Source organism: Artibeus jamaicensis, unplaced genomic scaffold (assembly GCF_021234435.1).
Source record: "Artibeus jamaicensis isolate MK-2021 breed Jamaican fruit bat unplaced genomic scaffold, CSHL_Jam_final contig_511, whole genome shotgun sequence".
Lineage (NCBI taxonomy): Eukaryota > Metazoa > Chordata > Mammalia > Chiroptera > Phyllostomidae > Artibeus > Artibeus jamaicensis.
Genome location: NW_026521866.1, coordinates 3,689,798 through 3,707,636, shown reverse-complemented (window position 1 = coordinate 3,707,636; position 17,839 = coordinate 3,689,798). Strand labels below are relative to the sequence as shown.

The 17,839-nt window shown below is 36.6% G+C and overlaps 1 protein-coding gene across 3 annotated transcripts in view; it reads left to right on the top strand.

Moving 5' to 3' along the window:
* Window positions 1–17,839, top strand: part of SPIRE1 (spire type actin nucleation factor 1) — a 310,943-nt gene that overhangs the window by 192,895 nt on the left and 100,209 nt on the right. For all 3 annotated transcript variants that reach the window (XM_053668835.1, XM_053668836.1, XM_053668837.1), the window contains exons 5-6: window positions 1,649–1,726; window positions 9,413–9,577. In XM_053668835.1, coding sequence (XP_053524810.1) covers window positions 1,649–1,726; window positions 9,413–9,577 — 243 coding nt within the window. The remainder of the gene's footprint in view (window positions 1–1,648; window positions 1,727–9,412; window positions 9,578–17,839) is intronic.

Below are 17,839 nucleotides of genomic sequence, written 5' to 3'. Positions count from 1 at the left end.
AATCAGGATATGCATCCTGTAGGAGTTCCTTTTCCCCAGAGGCTGTACATGCAAGGTTCTGCTATGCTTGACTGATTATATTTTAAATACGGCATTGTAATGTAGATGGTTGTATCTTCCTTTTAAAGTTGGGGCACAAGAGGCTCAAAGAGGAAACTTAGGCCATGATTCATGAGTGGCAAGTATCTTATTTCATAGTCACAAGCAGAAAACCTGACTTTTCTCTTTTAAAAATAATTATGACCATGGCCAGGTGGCTCACCTGGTTGTAACTTTGTCCCCTACACCAGAAGGTTACAAGTTTGATTCCTGGTCAGAGGACATACCTAGGTTGCAGATTTGATCCCCAGTCCAGGAGCATATGGAAGGCAACCAGTTGCTGATTCTCTCTCATATTGATATTCTCTCTCTCTCTCTCTCTCTGGCTGTCTCTCTCTCTTCTGCTCTCTCTCTTCCCACCTTCCTCTCTGCCTCACCCCTCCCCCATCCCTATCTCTCTTCCTTTGTCTCTAAAATCAATAAACATATCATTGGGTGAGGATTTACAAAATTTTTTTAAATAATAATTATGGAAACATTCTGAAACAAATATGCATTTCACCTAATTTCTTTCCTAGGTAAAGAGGAAACAATGCCTTATTTATACCACCTTTTCTTCAAGTCATAGTAATTTTATTCTTTATGTGCATTTTACTCCTATGTGTTACTAAGTACCGAAAAACAGGTGGTGTTATTCTTATTTTGCAGATGGTTAATCTGAGATGTAGAGAATCTAAAAATAAATAGTTTAGAAATATTTTATGTTAAATATTTGTTATTTTCATATAAAACAAGCTAAGTGTCATACAGTACATTTAAACTTGGGCCAAATACATTTAGGCAAATACATTTAACAAAATATATTACAGTTGAGTTATTGTGAGTAGGAATGATGTAACACACATTTATCAATAATATGTGAATGTATGTTTTACCAATCAAGATTTTTTTAAATTGCAAATGTTGAATTAATGCAATTGCAAGGGGTACAAAAATCCAGTTTTAAGATGAATAAGTTCTGGGGATCTAGTGTACAGCATGGGGACTATAGTTAACAACATTGTATTATATACTTGAAAGTTGTAAAGAGAATGGATCTTGAATATTCCTACCATTTAAAAAAAGATAATTAGATGAGGTGATAGAAGTGTAACTAACCTTATTGTGATAACTATTTTTCAATATATATGTATAAATTTAAAATGTATAAAAGACATTTTATATATTGAAGTTTATTCATTAAATCACTTGACAAATATATGTTGATCATCAGAAAAGTTACTGTGCTTATATTAGCTTCTGAGAACAGAAATCTGAGTCATGAAGTGTAGTGGGAAGGCACAAACACATATAAAATTAGTGTTGATAAGAATTGTAGAGGAAAGGTTTATGGTGCTATAAAATACTATAACAGGAAAATTTGGCTTGGTCAAGGAGGAAGGAAAGGTTTCCCTGAAGAATTGGTTATTGTGTTGAACCTGCTATTTGAACTACCTCCTTCAATAACACTTTTGTTTATATTTTATCTTAAGGTATTCATTACCAGTTTTAATTTGAGGAGATAACTTAATGAAATTTTCATGCCAAATATTTTTATTTCAACTGGCAGAATCTTAAGAAGATTCAAGAAATGGAAAAGAATGATGAATCACATACAGATCTGGAAGAGCTGAAAAACATTGACTGGGTAAGATAGCTGGATATTCTTCCTGTTATGTTTAGTGTTGAAGAAATATTATAGCTGGTTGTTAAGGACTATAGTACGAATTGACATTACCTGAATTTGAATGCCTGGTCTTACATTAGAGGAAATATCAGTTCCCTATTTTTAAAAACTATCTGATTTTATTAGAATTACTCTAATTTCTCTGGGGATTTTTGGTGTTTTAAAATATTGACCTTTCTTTTTTAAAAAAATTTTATTTATTTATCTTTAGAAGGGAAGGAGAGAAATATCAATATATGGTTGCTTCTGGTGCATCCCCTGCTGGGAACTGGCCCCGGCTGGGAACTGGCCTGCAACCCAAGCATGTGCCCTGACAGGGAATCAAATCGTGATCTTTTGGTTCACAGGCGCGTGCTCAATCCACTGAGCTACACCAGCCAGGGCTATGACCTTTCTGATTATAATAAAACTTTAGCATACTCTTGTAAGTCACAGTTTAAGCTCTGTTTCAGAATAAGGTATAAAACTATAGTATAGTACTATACACTTATTTATTTAATGAATAGTTACAAGATTTGGGCCCTGGGAATGTAGAATGAATAATATGGAGTCTCTGCCTTCATAAAACAGAAGACAAACTTCTAGAAGAGATGATGGCAGTTTATTCCTGTGACATACTACTGTTTTTCTCACCTGGTTCTAGATACTTGAATCCTTGCTCTCATATATGTTTAGAATCAGAGATGCATGTTGGCCTCATGGACAGGGCAGTGAATGTCAGAGAGACCGAGGTATATTCAGTGTCATCAGGAAGGCACATTTGAGGATTCTGATTTTTCTGAAGTACACTGGATAAATAAGTTACAGAGTAGCATCATTGAATGAGGGAGTAGCAAAAGATATAGATTTGGGGGATATGAACAGCTTGCTTTTGATCATATTAGATTTTAACATTTGCCATATTCTTTTCTAGCAGCTTTATTAAAGTATAACCAACATACAATAAATGCACAAACCTAAAAAGTACAAGGTGATAAATTTTGACATACGCATATATGCATACATACTAATGAAACTATCACCACAATCAAAATAATGAGCCTATCTATCACTCTGCAAAGTTTCCTCATACCCTTTTATACTCCTCCTTCTTCTGTAGTTTCCAAGGAAGCAGTGATCTGCTTTCTGTCGTATAGATTAGTTTGCATTTTCTGAAACATATAAATGTAATCAGTAGTATGTACTGGTTTTTCTTGGCTTATTTCATTTAGCATAATTTAAAAAAAAACTTTATCCATGTGGTTGCCTATATCAGTAGGGGTTTTTTTTTTTTATTATTGCCAAGTTTTATTCCATTGTTTATCAGATCATCTGTACATGGTCACTTTGGTATTTCCTATTTGCAGTAGTCTTAATTTATTTAGTATCTTTACTGAGATATTTGGAAAGATATTAACCTGGAACATTAAAGAAAGAGTAAGGTTTAAAAATAGGAGACATCTGGTCAAGATGAAGGCATAGGAAAATTGGCTCACTTCCTCACATGACCACAGCAAAAATGACAACTAGATTACAAAACAGATAGCACCCAGAATTGCCAGAAAACTGAGCTGTGTAGAAGTCTGACAACCAATGAATTAAAGAAGTCACAGTTATAGCTAGTGGGCCAGGTGGTCCCACATTCTTGTGCAGATAAACCAGAAGGAACAATTGGGGAGCGAGACAGACTGTGCAATACAGGATTCTAGCAACCAGAAAATAAAGTTTCAAAACCCCTGGCTGTTAAAAACTGTAGTGGTTGTGGTGGTGGGAGAAACTGCCAGTCTCACAGGAGAGTTTTTTGGAGGGGCCCACAGGGTCCTAGAAGGTTCATAAACCCACCCAGCCTGAAATCAGCAACAGAAGGGCCCATTCCCTGTCTATAGCAGGGGAAGTGACTGAAAGTGGAACAAGGGCCAAGCAAGCTGCATTATTCTCTTTCTGACCACTACTCACATACAGTGCCACAACTCAGCAAAGTAGGTTGCCCCACACTGGTGAATACCTAAGGCTCCACCCCTTACAAATGTAACAGGTGTGATGAGACAAAAAAATATGGCCCAAATAAAAGAACACATCAAAACTGCAGAAAAAGAGCTAATCAACAATGAGATGGCCAACCTATCAGATGCAGAGTTCAAAACACTGGTAATCAGGATGCTCACAGATATGATCATGTACAGACACAAAATAAAGGAAGAAGTTAAGGCTATACAATGTGAAATAAAGAAAACTATACAGGGAACCAGCAGTGAAAGGAAGGAAACCTGGATTAAAATCAATGATTTGGACCAGAAGGAAGAAATAAGCATGCAACTGGAACAGAATGAAGAAACAAGAATTAAAAAAGAGAGAGAGAGAGAGAGAAGAGGCTGAGGAACCTCTGGGACAACTTTAAATGTTCCAACATTCAAACCATAGGGGTGCCAGAAGGAGAAGAGGAAGAGCAAGAAACTGAAAACTTATTTGAAAACATAGTGAAGGGGATCTTCCCCAATTTGGCAGAGGAAATAGACTTCTAGGAAGTCTAGGAAACTCAAAGTGCCAAAGAAGTTTAACCCAAGGGAGCACAACCAAGGGTACATCATAATTAAGTTACCCGTGATTAAAGATAAGGAGAGAATCTTAAAAGTAGCAAGAGGAAAAGAGACAGTTACCTACAAGGAGTTCTCATAAGACTATCAGCTGAATTCTCAAAAGAAACCTTACAGGCAAGAAGTGATTGGAAAGTATTCAAAGTCAGGAAAGACAAGGACCTACATCCCAGATTACTCTATCCAGCAAAGCTATCATTTAGAATGGAAGGGCAGATCAAGTGCTTCCCACATAAGGTCAAGTTAAAGGAGTTCACCATCACTGAGCCCTTATTATATGAAATGTTAAAGAGACTTACCTAAGAAAAAGAAGAAGATCAAAACCAGGAACAGTAAAATGACAGCAGACTCAAAACTATCATAAGCTGAACCTAAAACAAAAACAAACTAAGCAAACAACTAGAACAGGAACAGAATCACAGAAATGTAGGTTATGTGGAAGATTAACAGCAGGGAGGGGGAAGAATAGGGTGAAAGGTACAGGGAATAAGAAGCATAAGCGGTAGGCATAAAATATACAGGGGGAGGTTAAGGATAGTATGGGAAATGGAGAAGTCAAAGAACTTATATGGTGACCTATGGATATGAACCTAAGGCAGGAGGGATGCTGGAGGGCAGTTGAATACAGGGCAGAGGAAGATAAAGAAGAGAAAAAATATAGGACAACTATAATAGCACAATCAATAAGATATACTTAAAAAACCACATTCATCCAGGAGGGTAAGAGGGGCAGAGACATAGAGATGTGGAATGGGTGGTCCCACACCCATATGTAGTGAATAAAAGTCGGGAGGGATATTGGGGGCAAGGGATCCCAGCATACATCAGACCACTCAGCCCAGATTTCCAGTACCAGGAAGATAAGTCCCCATAACTTCTGGCTGTAAAAATCAGTGGGGGTTGGGGCAGTGGAAGAAACTTCATTAGTCTTAGCAGTCACCTTTAAAGGGCCCACAAGGGACTTAGGACTTTCATAGACTCACTCCCTCTTATCTTCAGCACTGGGGCAGAACCTGTAAGAGTATCAGTGGTATACAGGAAGAGATAGAAGTGTCTCACATCAGAGCAAGTGCCAGAAGACACTTTCCTCCCAGACAAAACTCCAGAAGCCAGGCAGCAGCATTTTCTCCTTTCTGAGCCCTCTCCAACACAGGGTCACAAAGCAGTGACTCCATATTGGAGACTCCATCAGCCTGGTTCACATGGGTTGCCCTGGGCTCTACCTCATACAACTTACCTGTGCACTTTTTTACAATAGGCTACACTACTAAAACAAGGAGTTAAAGCAGTTATACCTAATGGATAGAAACAAACACAGAGAGGCTGCCAAAATGAGGAGATGGAGTATGGCCCAAATGAAAGAACTAAACCAAACTCCAGAAAAAGAAGTAAACAAAATGGAGTTAAGCTATCTATCAGATGCAGAGTTCAAAACACTGGTTATTAGGATGCTCAAGGAATTCATTGGGCACTTTAACAGCATACAAAAGACCCAGGGAGAAATGAACATTATACTAAGTGAAATAAGAAACATTTACAGGGAACCAACAGTGGAGGAAATGAAGTCAAGAATCAAATCAACAATTTGGAACATAGGAAGAAAAAAATATCCAATCAGAATAGCAAGAAGAAAAAAAGAATTAAAAAAAAAACAAGGTTAGTGAAAGGAACCTCTGGGATAACTTCAAATATACCAACATTTGAATCATAGGGGTGCTGGAAGGAGAAGAGAAAGAGCAAGAAATTTAAAAATTATTTGAAAAATAACACAAGACAACTTACCCAATTTGGTGAAGGAAATAGACATTCAAGTCCAGAAAGCAAAGAGTGTTCCAAACAAGATGGACCCAAATAGGACAACACCAATACACATCATAATTAAAATGCCAAAGGATAAAGATAAAAGCAGCAAGAGAAAAGCAGAGAGTTACCTGCCAGGGGAGTTCTCATAAGACTGTTAGCTAATTTCTCAAAAGAAATTTTGCAAGCTAGAAAGAAAAGGACTGTCAAAAATCATTCAAAGTGATAAAAAGCAATGACCTACATCCAAGATTACTCTATGCAGCAAAGCTATTATTTAGAACTGAAGGGCAGATAGAATGCTTCATAGGCAAGGTAAAATTAGAGGAATTCATCATTACCACGCTCTTATTATATGAGATGTTAAAAGAACTTTTTTAAGAACAAGATCAAAACTATGAACGTAAAATTATAATAAATTTGCAGCTGTCAACAATTGAATCTAAAAAACAAGCTAAGCAAATAAACAGAACAGAAACAGAATCATAGATATGGACTCCTTTGAAGGGTTATCATCTGGGAGGAGGAGAGGAGACAATGGGGGAAAGGTGCAGGGATTAAGAAGTACAAATAGGTAGGTACAGAATAGACAGGAGAATGTTAAGAACAGTATAGGAAATGGAGTTGCCAAAACACTTAAATGTATGACCCATGGACATGAACTAAGGGGGAGGGGATTGCCAGAGGAAATGGCGGTACCAGTTGGAGGGGGACAGAGGGGGAAAATTGGGACAAGTGTAATAGCATAATCAATAAAACATATATAAAAAATAAGGTTAAAGACAAATACCTTATGTTGTCTTATAAGCTAATATTATTTGTCATTTTACAGTAATATTGATTATCAAGTTTTCTTTGTATAGGCGACTACTCTGGTAGTGTTGATCTAGGTGTATTTCATCTTCGCTATTAAATTTTAAAATTTGTTTTTCTGAATATTAAAGCCAGATAAATAACTCAGGTGTTCAGAAGTTAGCAAATATCTAGTATAAACTTGAAGTAAAAATTTTATTGCCGTATGTCAGCCTCATTTAAAAAGTAGCATGACCACTGACAAGAGATGCACTAACTTTAAAGAGAGTTATATTCACCTCAGTCACCAACTTCTTTCTCATAAGACCATTAAAATGAATTACCTAGAAAGATTAGAATGAAATGAATAGCATGAAGAAGAATCAGAATTTCTTGAATGGCTGGATTGATACATGAGAATATTCCTAGTGGAATAAGGGGGAAATGGTAAACTCTGGGAATACATACAGTGACAGTTGTGCATTATTTTATAACATCCATGATTTTAATTTTTAAAAGTCATATTTAAAATTTTGCCAAACAATAATATGTAAAGAGCTGGCTACATAAAACAAATCTGTTTTAATCCTTTCATATATAGCAAAAGCTATGTGAGTGATCATCCCCTAATTTATCTATTTCAAGAATTCTAAATTTTGTGTGTCAGGTTTTCTTAAAGCTTGAAGAAGTTGCGAGAAGAGACAATATTTTTAAAAGATGAGATTTTACTTCAGCTGGATTTTAAAGGACAAGTAAGAAAAGTAGAGAAGTTGGCATAACAGCATTCCCAAGAGAGAAACCTAAGTATTTTAGGGATATATTAGAATGTCTTTAATGGCAGAATGTAAGAATTTATTTTTAAAAGGAGCATTTTAGAAGATGTTCGAAGCAGGGGTGTCCAGCCTGCTATGTGCAGGCTGCATGCAGCCCAGGATGGCTATGAATGTGGTCCAACATAAAATCATAAATTTACTTAAAACATTATGAGATTTTTTTGTTTATGTTAGTATTTGTGTATTAAATATGTCGCCCAAGACAACTCTTCTTCTGTTGTGACCCAGAAACACCAAACGTTTTGGACAGTTCTGTATGAATATACCTTAATATTAAATACTCAAAACCTTTGTGGAATAAGAAATGATATACTTCCTTTTTAATCACAAATTATTTTTGAGAATATTTTTGAGAAAATCAGTTATTTTATATACACAATTCTTGATTTTTAATATATTTAAGTAGCTATTTGAATCAGTTATTAATTTTTTAAAAACTATATGTCAGTTAAATATCATATTGATCCACTCTTCAGTGAAATAGAGACTATAATACTGTAGCTTATAAGCAGGATTACAAAAGGCCTAACATATAATAATATATATATTTAATATGTGTTAGAAGTACTGCATTTTTGGACTGTAAGACACACGACCCCCTCAATTTAGGGAAGAATAATGGTTGTTAATGCTACTATTGAGTTCTGTTTATATTTACATTGATGAAATAAATTGTTACTTATATTATTAAGTATTTAACTGTATTTTTTGCTTCACAATTTTTTCCTATTTTCCTCTAAAACCTCGGTGTGTCTTATGGTACAAAAAATATGGTAGTTCATATATAATCTTGTTCTCTTGAGGGATATACTTACTATTTGTAGATAAGAAAATTGATATTAAATAATTTATGTAAAGATAACAAAAATGGTCAATTTTGAGGGTTTTTGTGTACAGAACACATTTTCTGTGTAGCGAACATCTCTGATCTTCTGAACAAATTATGAAGTACCATTTTCTTTTATTAATGAGGAAGCCATCGTTCTGAAAGTTGAATCAGCTTGCTGGATGTCAAATAGCTAGTAGGTGGTTATATCAATTTACTGTGGTCACTATAATGCTTTATAACTAAACACTACATAATCACTGTGGCATTAGGCAATAACACATTTTACTCATGAGTTTGCAGAGCAGTTGAGTTGTACTAACTCCACTCTATGTATGTCTCATTCTTCTAGGTGATTGTGTCAGTGGGCACCATGCCAATCCAGGCATGATGACAATCCACTGTGCATTTGATTTTGAAGCCTTTGGTCATGTCATATTCATTACTATTTTAGTGGCCACACAAATCATATAACCAAACCCAAAGTCACAGTGTGAGAAATACAGTCTTCCTTTTAAGTGAGGAAAGCTACATAACAGTGTACGTACACACAAGGAGGCCTGAAGAACTGAGGCCATCAATGTCTACCACACTGGATTAGTGAGGATTTATATGCAGGTGTTTTCACCAGTCACAGGTTGTGGATTCCCTACCAGCTTTTGACCCACTTGGTAGTATCCTAAAATTTAATTTTTTAATTGTTTTTGTTTGTTTTTTCTCAGTGTTTTATAATCTAAGCTCTTAATTTTTTTTCTGTATGACTCTAGGTACTTATAGGAAACTAGTAAATTCATTCATGTCTCTCCACCATTGGTACTTTCAGGCTCGATTCTGGGTACAGGTGATGAGGGATTTGCGGAATGGAGTAAAACTTAAAAAGGTCCAAGAGCGGCAGTACAACCCTTTGCCCATTGAATATCAGCTCACTCCCTATGAAATGCTGATGGATGACATTCGATCCAAAAGATACACTTTGCGAAAAGTGATGGTAAGTAACAAAGTGTTAATGGATTCCAGTGCATATTCTTTAGTAACCTTATTTGTTGAAAATGTGATCAGAAAGGAGAGGAGAGGAGAGTAGAATAAAGGGGGAAAAGAGTGAAGGGTTTACAAGAACAATTATAAAGCACATATGGACAACAGCAAGGGGGGTGGAAATGGAGGGAGGGGGAGAGGGCTGGGGTGGTGCGGAGGGGTGGGGGGAAGGGCAGAAAACTGTACTTGAAAAACAATTTTTTAAAAATTATAATAAAAATAAAGAAAAAAGGAATAGAAAAAGAAAAATGTTCTTTGCAATATTATACTTTAAAATGTTTTTTTCTCATCAAAGTAATATATGGTTATTTTGGAAAATGCAGAAACTCAAAGGAAAATGTTACAAACATGTGATTCCACAAGCCAGAGAGAAATTTTACTAACATGCTTGTGTGTAACCTTCAGATTTTTTCTATAAATTTCATTTGGACAATATAGATTAATATTGGAGACTTTGCTTGTAACCTGTTATTTTCATTTAACATATTATGAACATTTTCTCTTGTCATTATATAGTCAAAATCATCATTTCTAAATGACTTCATCTTTTCTAGTTTATGGCTGATCCAGAGTTCATTAAACTAATCAATTTGTATTCAGTTATCAGCATCCTGTTTTTTGTAACCTTGTATGTAAATCTTGTTGAGTAGCTATAATTAAATCCTTGAATTAAGTTCTTAGAAGTGGAATCCTGATTAGCTCTGTGTTCGAAATAGGTCCTGAATCTGACAACTTCTTACTCCCTCTGCTTCAGATGCCCTCTATTCCGAACCACCACCATACCATCATCTCTCATCCAGACTATTACAACTGTCTCGAACTGTTTTCCTGCTTTCACTTTTGCCTCTTTTCAGTCTGATTTTTCCCCAGAACAGCTAGAGTAAAACCTCCTAAAAGTAAAATGTGATATTATTGCCCTGCTCAGAACCTTCCGCTGTTACTCATCAAACAGAATAAACTCCATGTCCTTATCTTGGCCTTCAAGCCCCGTAGAGCCTGGTTCCGTGTACCTCTCATACCTCACCTTCCACCACCCTTCCATGCTGGTTTCCCCTCTTTAGCCACCCTGGTCACTGCCACTGTCATAAAAGTGCTTCACATGGTCCTGTAGCTAAATCTTTGCTGTTCTCACTCTTGGAGCTCTCTTTCCACACACTTCTTCATTATTTGCCTTGTTACTTTTCAGGTTTCTGCCTAAATATCCCTCCATTGGAAAAGTCGTTTCCCATATATTTGGAAAGCTCACATTGCCATGCATTATCAGATTTACTATCTGTCTCCCTTATAAATATAGAAAAATGCGTTCTTTCATATCCCCCATGACTAGAGCATGTACCTAATACATTGCCAGAGAGTTGTTGAATGAATTAATAAATTATATATACATTTTTGAGAAAATTTAATGAGTAATTTTATATGAAAGATTATTTTGTTTTACAATAAAGAGATTTAAGGAGCTATTTGTTAGTTGATTTTAATATGCTATAATATTTAAGCTACATATCATGTTGATTTACTTTTCAGTAACTCTATTTACTTTACCGATCAGGAAACTGAAGTTTAGAGATGCTCAGTAACTTCCCAAGTTCAGACAGCTAGTTACAAGGCAGAACCCAATTTTCAGTTTCATGCCTGGCCCTAGAACCTGTGCTGTGTGCTACACTCATACTGCAAAATTGCCTTCAAGATATACTGTGACAATTATTATTTATAACACAGTAGTTTTACCCATTTTTTTATGTCTTCACCAAAGTAGGTATCTTTTGGGTTTGACCAGTTTGAGTGAGACAAAATGCTCTTTCATTTTTAAAATCTGTATTTCTTTCATTGTTAAGTGCATTTAAACATTTAAAATTATATACCAGTTGTTTATATATCTTTCTTTGTTTAACTTTAAATATTTTTTAATTAAAATTGACAATACAGTGTTGTATTAGTTTCAGGTGCACAATCAGTGATTAGACATTATATAACTTATCAATTGATCACCTGATAAATCTAGTACCCATTTGACACCATACATGGTTATTACAGTATTATTGACTATATTCTCTATGTGGTACTCTGCATGCCTGTGACTATTCTGTAACTACTAGTTTGTATTTCTTAATCTCTTCACTTTTTCACCTCACCCCCTAAGCCCCCATCCCATCTTGTAGGCATCAAACTATTCTCTTTATCTATGAGCCTGTTTCTGTTCTCTTGTTCATTTATTTTGTTTCTTAGGTCTATTTTGTCTGCAGTAAGTATTGCTACCCCAGCTTTTAGTTTATTTGTTTCCATTCTCATGAAATATCTTTTCCATCTCTTTACTTTCAGTCTGAGTATGTCTTATATTCAAGTGAGTCTCTTATAGACAGCATATGTGAGAGTCTTATTTTCTTATCCAAAGTAAATCATTATATGTCTTTTGATTGAAGCACACAATTCATTTACATTTAAAGTAATCATTGCTCTTGGTGGGTGGCTCAGTTGGTTGGAGTATTGTCTTATACATCAGAAAGGTTATGGGTTCTGTTCCCAATCAAGCATGTACTTAAGTTTCTGGCCTGCATACCTAAGTTTCAGGGTGGGTGCCCTGACTGGGAATCAAACTGGCAATCCTTTGGCTTGCAGGCTAGCACTCAATCCACTGAGCCACACCAGCCAGGGCTGTACTTAACGTTTTTAAGGAAATAATACATTTCCTGACTATAAAAGTAGTTGTCACAATTTTTAAAACTCTGATAGGAAAGTTTGGTGCATAAAATATAAAGGAAAAATCTTTAGTAATTACAACACTTAGAGATGACTACTGTTAGCCCCTTTTTCTATAAATATGCACAGTTTTCTTTTCCATCCTTTTTCCTTCCCTGTTTTATCCAGTTACTTGTCAGGTACCTTTTGTATCCCCTTACTGCCTGTATTTCAGTCTCCTTCCAAACATTTTAATACTTTATATTGCTACTACATTAATCCTTCTGAGGCCCAGGCTTTACACTATTGTCCTGTTTCTTAGAAATTGTCCTTGTGCGTATGTGTGTGTGCAGTTCTATGAAATTTTATCATGTTAGATTCATGTAACTACCATCACAAGATATGTAACTGTTCCATAGCCACAAGTCTCCTGTGTGCAGTCCCTTTCTAACTGCATCCTTTCTTCTCTCCTCTCCCTAACCACTGATGTTATCCATCTACTTAATTTTGATATGTAAATAAATTTATAGAAATGGAACTATACAGAATATAGTTTTTTGAGATTGGGTTTTTTTATTTAGTGCTCATTCCTTGAGATCCATCACAGTTATATCAATCAATCATTCATTCTTCTTTGTTGCTAAGTAATATTCTTAATGGACATATCATAGTTTGTTTAACCATTCACCTACTGAAGGGCGTACAGGCTGTTTCTAGTTTGGGGCTATTACAAGTAAAACTGTTATGAACATTTGCATAAGGTTTTTTTTAATAGACCTAAGTTTTATTCTTTCTGGGATAAATGTCAGTGGTGTACGTATGTAGTAGAACTGCCAAACAGTTTTCTGGAGTGGCTCTATCTACATTCAGTTTACAAAGATTTATTTTAATTTTATGTACAAAGATTTCTTAAATGAGGTTCTGTGCCAAGTATTGGTGATATAAAGATGATATATGATCCTATTCTCACAATCTAGTTAGGGAGACCAAAAATAATAAATGAAAGGGTGGGTGTAAAATAATGGAAGGGCAGCCAACTTTTTTTTAATATGTTAAGGGATGCTCCAATGAAAAATTATTTTGCAGTTGGAATTTGAAGAATGAATAAGATTTGACCAAATATCAAGTAATTCAAAAGGTCATGCATTCATACAAGTAAAAATGATGGACACTGAAAAATATGTTTAGATCCAGATGATGAGCAAAAGGCAGCCATGTTGTTCTTCAGGAGAGGGCTGGGCTTTTTGCATCAAACCTCTAGAAATTTAGTATGATGCATCTATCTGCTCAGTGTCTGGAAGTGTTCTGCACATGCTCCATGGAATGTGATGTATGACTGCTGACCCCACTCCTTTCAAAGCCATCTGCACTCATCATAGCAGAGCATTTGTTATTGCTATGGAAACAGAGCAGAGTTTATAGCTTAGCAGACAAATTAAATTCCATAAAAACACCAAGAAAAGTATCTTAGGGTCATTGGCACCTCACAAAGGTAGATCTCCAGTTTACGGGCAGTAACAAGGAGCATTCTGTGATGTTATCGGCAGGAGGTAAAATGCTTGGAACAGTAAGAGTATGTATTTAGAGTGATGATGCCATCAGTAAGTTTATATACTTCAACCCATCAGCAATAACTAACATGGTAATTGTACCCAGATGCAGTACGCCTGCTTTTGCATATATTTTCCATAAAATGTGTTTTTGTTTTTTCTGTTTACACGATCAGTGTAGAAAAAAATTTTAAGCATAAGTAAAGCAAAAGTTTCCAAAAGTCTTCCGCATAGACCATTCAACATCTTGATGAAATTCTCCTTCTAGACTCCTCCCTATTTATAGATAGACAAATTATTATACACAAAGGGAATCATATTGTAGGTACTGTTTTGTAGCCCCTTTCCCTCTATAATTTCCTGTGAAGAATGAATACAGATGGTCTCTCTCTCTCTCAAATGGCTACAGTGTTTCCTTGCATACATAAACTGTGACTTATTTACACAAGTCTCTATTTTTTTAATGTATTTTATTGATTATGCCATTACAGGTGTTCTATTTCCCCCCATTCATTCACCTCCACCCTGCACACCCCTCCCCCACTATTCCTCCCTTTCATTTATGTCCATGTGTCACAAGTTCTTTAGATTCTATATTTCCTATACTATTCTTGCCCCCCCTGTCTATTTTCTACCTATCATCTATGCTACTTCTTCTCTGTAACTTCTCCCCCTTTCTCCTCCTCCCACTCCCCTGTTGCTAACCCTCCATGTGATCCCCATTTCTATGGTTCTACTCCTGATCTAGCTGTCCTCTTAGACTTTTTTTGTTTTAGGTGTGGTTGCTAATAACTATGGGTTTGCTGTCCTTTTACTGTTCATCTTTTTTATCTTCTTTTTCTTAGATGAGTCCCTATAACATTTCATATAATAAGGGCTTGGGTATGATGAACTCCTTCAACTCAACCTTATCTGAGAAGCATTTTATCTGCCCTTCCATTCTAAATGAAAGCTTTGTTGGATAGAGCAATCTTGGTTGTAGGTCTTTGGATTTCATGACTTGGAATACCTCTTTCCAGCCCCTTCTTGCCTGCAAGGTCTCTTTTGAGAAATCAGCTGACAGTCTGATGGGAACTCCTTTGTAGGTGACTGTCCCCTTAGCTCTTGCTGCTTCTAGGATTCTCTCCTTCATTTTAATCTTGGCTAATGTAATTATGATATGCCTTGGTGTGTCCCTTCTTGGGTCCAACTTCTTTGGGACTCTCTGAGCTTCCTAGACTTCCTGGAAGTCTATTTCCTTTGCCAGATTGGGGAAGTTCTCCTTTCTTATTTGTTCAAATAAGTTTTCCACTCATGGCTGTTCCTCTTCCCCTTCTGGTACCCCTATAATTCGGATGTTGGAACGTTTAAAGATGTCCTGGAGATTCCTAAGCCTCTCCTCATTTTTTTGAATTCTTGTTTCTACATTCTTTTTTGTTTGGTCATTTTTTTTCCTCTTTCTGGTCAACTCCTTTGATTTGAGTCCCAGTTTCCTTTCCATTACTGTTGGTTTCCTGTGCATTTCCCTTCATTTCAATTAGTTTAGCCTTCATATGTTCCTCTAATTTGTGACTAAAATCAACCAGTTCTGTGAGCATCCTGATCACCAGTGTTTTGAACTATGCATCTGAATGTTTGGCTATTTCTTTGTTGCTTAGAGTTATGGGCTCTGGGGCTTTGAGTTCTTCTTGAGCCATAATGTTTTGGTCTGTTCGTGCCTGTTACGTATTAGGAGCGAAGCCTTAGGTATTCACCAGGGTAGGGCAACCCACATCACTGGGTTGTGATGCTGTATGTGAGGGTGGGGTCAAAGAGGGGCAGTAGTGGTCCCCTCTGCTGCTTACCGCCACTGGGGCCTGCTCAGCTAGTCTCACTGCTTACTCCTTCACTGGTATATTGGTCTGGCTGAACGATTCGTTGTTGTCAGACTTCCGTATAGTTCAGTTTTCTGTGTTTTGGCTGTGTTTTTGTTACTAAAACTTTGTTGTCTTTAAACTTCGTTGTGCAAGGAGGCACAGTGTTTCCACCTACACCTTCATCTTGGCAGAAGTCCCTACACAAGTCTCTATTAAGAGACATTTAGATTGTTTCTAGTGTTAATTTTTTAATCAGTATTGTGATGAATATCCACATAGAGACATCTCATTCCATTATCTCATTGGTTTAAATTTCTCTTAGTGAGATGGATAGATCAAAGATGGATAGATCAAATACACATTTTAAATTTTAATACATGTTGCCAATTTTCTCTCCAGAAAATTATACCATTTTACAATTTAGTCAACAATATAAGATACTTCCTGTTGGCAATACTGGGCAGTTTTATCTTTTTCAAAAGTGTTTTCCTATTAAAACTTTATTCTCTCTGTTTGAATGAACACTCAACATAATCTTAGGTAATTTTTCTCTTTATCCAGAAGGAATTATTCAAAATTTGTTATTGATGAAAATAAACAACTATTGCTGCATCTTCATAGATGATTAGCGTTTCTCTTGGACCTATCGCTAGTGTTTTTACCTGTCACTCTTGATATAGGTAAATCATTTTATTTTTTTCAGAGAAAATAATTGTGCTAAATAGTAGTCAAACTTATCTGATGTTAAGAACTACTTAGGGTACATTCCTCTTGTAGATATTGACCTAACAGGTCTCAATTGGGGTGTGGAAATCTGAATATTATCAAAGCAATCCAGGTGAGGGATAAGATTGTGTATTTGGGAAATAAAGGTATGTGATAGAGTGACAAATAATTGCATCCATGTTGGAAAGAATTTACAAGCTTAAAGAATTATTTTTCTCCTGTAGTAAATTAAAAGCTTATAAAATGTCTGATTTTTTCTTCTTTTCTTAAGGTAAAATTTACATTAAATTACCCATTTTAAAGTGTAGAGTTCAGTGGCATTTAGTATATTCACATGATTGTGCCAGCTCCATCACTAGGCCCAAATTATTTCATCATCCCAAAAAGAAACACAGGAACTGTTACAGAACACAGGCCAAGGGGATATGATATACTACTACCAAAAGGACCTCCCACTAGGTTCAAATTGTCTGCTGCCAAAGGAAAGACATCTCTCAATGCCAGAGATTTGTGAAAAGGGAAGAAAATATTTATTTAAAGCTATACAGACTTAAAGTAGTGACCTAATGTTTTCACTAAGATATCAAAATCCTTTAGGATACCCACAGACACACACAGTGCTTCTTTCTCCCTCTGCCCTAATTTGGGGTACCATATCTCAGGAAAAGAAGTAGATTCAGACACCCAACACCACCAGCTGTGTCGTGGGCCAGGATCAAGCTGAGTTGTTCTCCTTAGCAAAGCTGCAAGGGGGTCTGTACTCTGGCAAAACCATGTGGTTCTCCCTCATGTGGCTGCAGGGGTTCCCACCTTGGCCAGAGCTGCATGGTTCTCTCTTGACAAAGCTTTGGGGCGGAGGGGTGCCACTCTGCCAAAGCTGAGTGGCGATTCTCTGCTAAAGCCACATGGTGATTCTCCCCTTAATGGCTGCCACCTCTCAGTTTAAATCCTCACACCAGTCCTCCTCTGCAGCCCCATTTCCGACTCCTCCCACAATCAGCTACACTTGCCAGCATTTCCTTATTCTTCCAGATTTACTGGGCTGCCATCGTGAGTATGGGCAGGTGTGGCCCCATGGCATGGAGCCAGTCATCTCCAAGCTCTCACACAGGCACTGTAACCAGGGAGAGTTGCCTCCCAGTTACATCTTGGGTGGAAGTCTCCCTTCTCCCTGGCTCAAAGCATGGCCACAGCTATTTGACGTATCTATGAAACCAGTTAAAGGTTATAGATGTGTTAAATGACCATGCCAGAGGTTAGCTGCAAAGCTGTTGCTATGGGAAACAGCTCCCCATGTTCCTGTTCCATGTGTGCCTTCCCCCAACTCAACATTTGTGGGAAGGAAGGGGTGAGGACATCTTATATATCTTTCTAACATTTCCTGGACACCTTGAGTTCTGGACCCCATTCCAAACCCATATTTGGGAC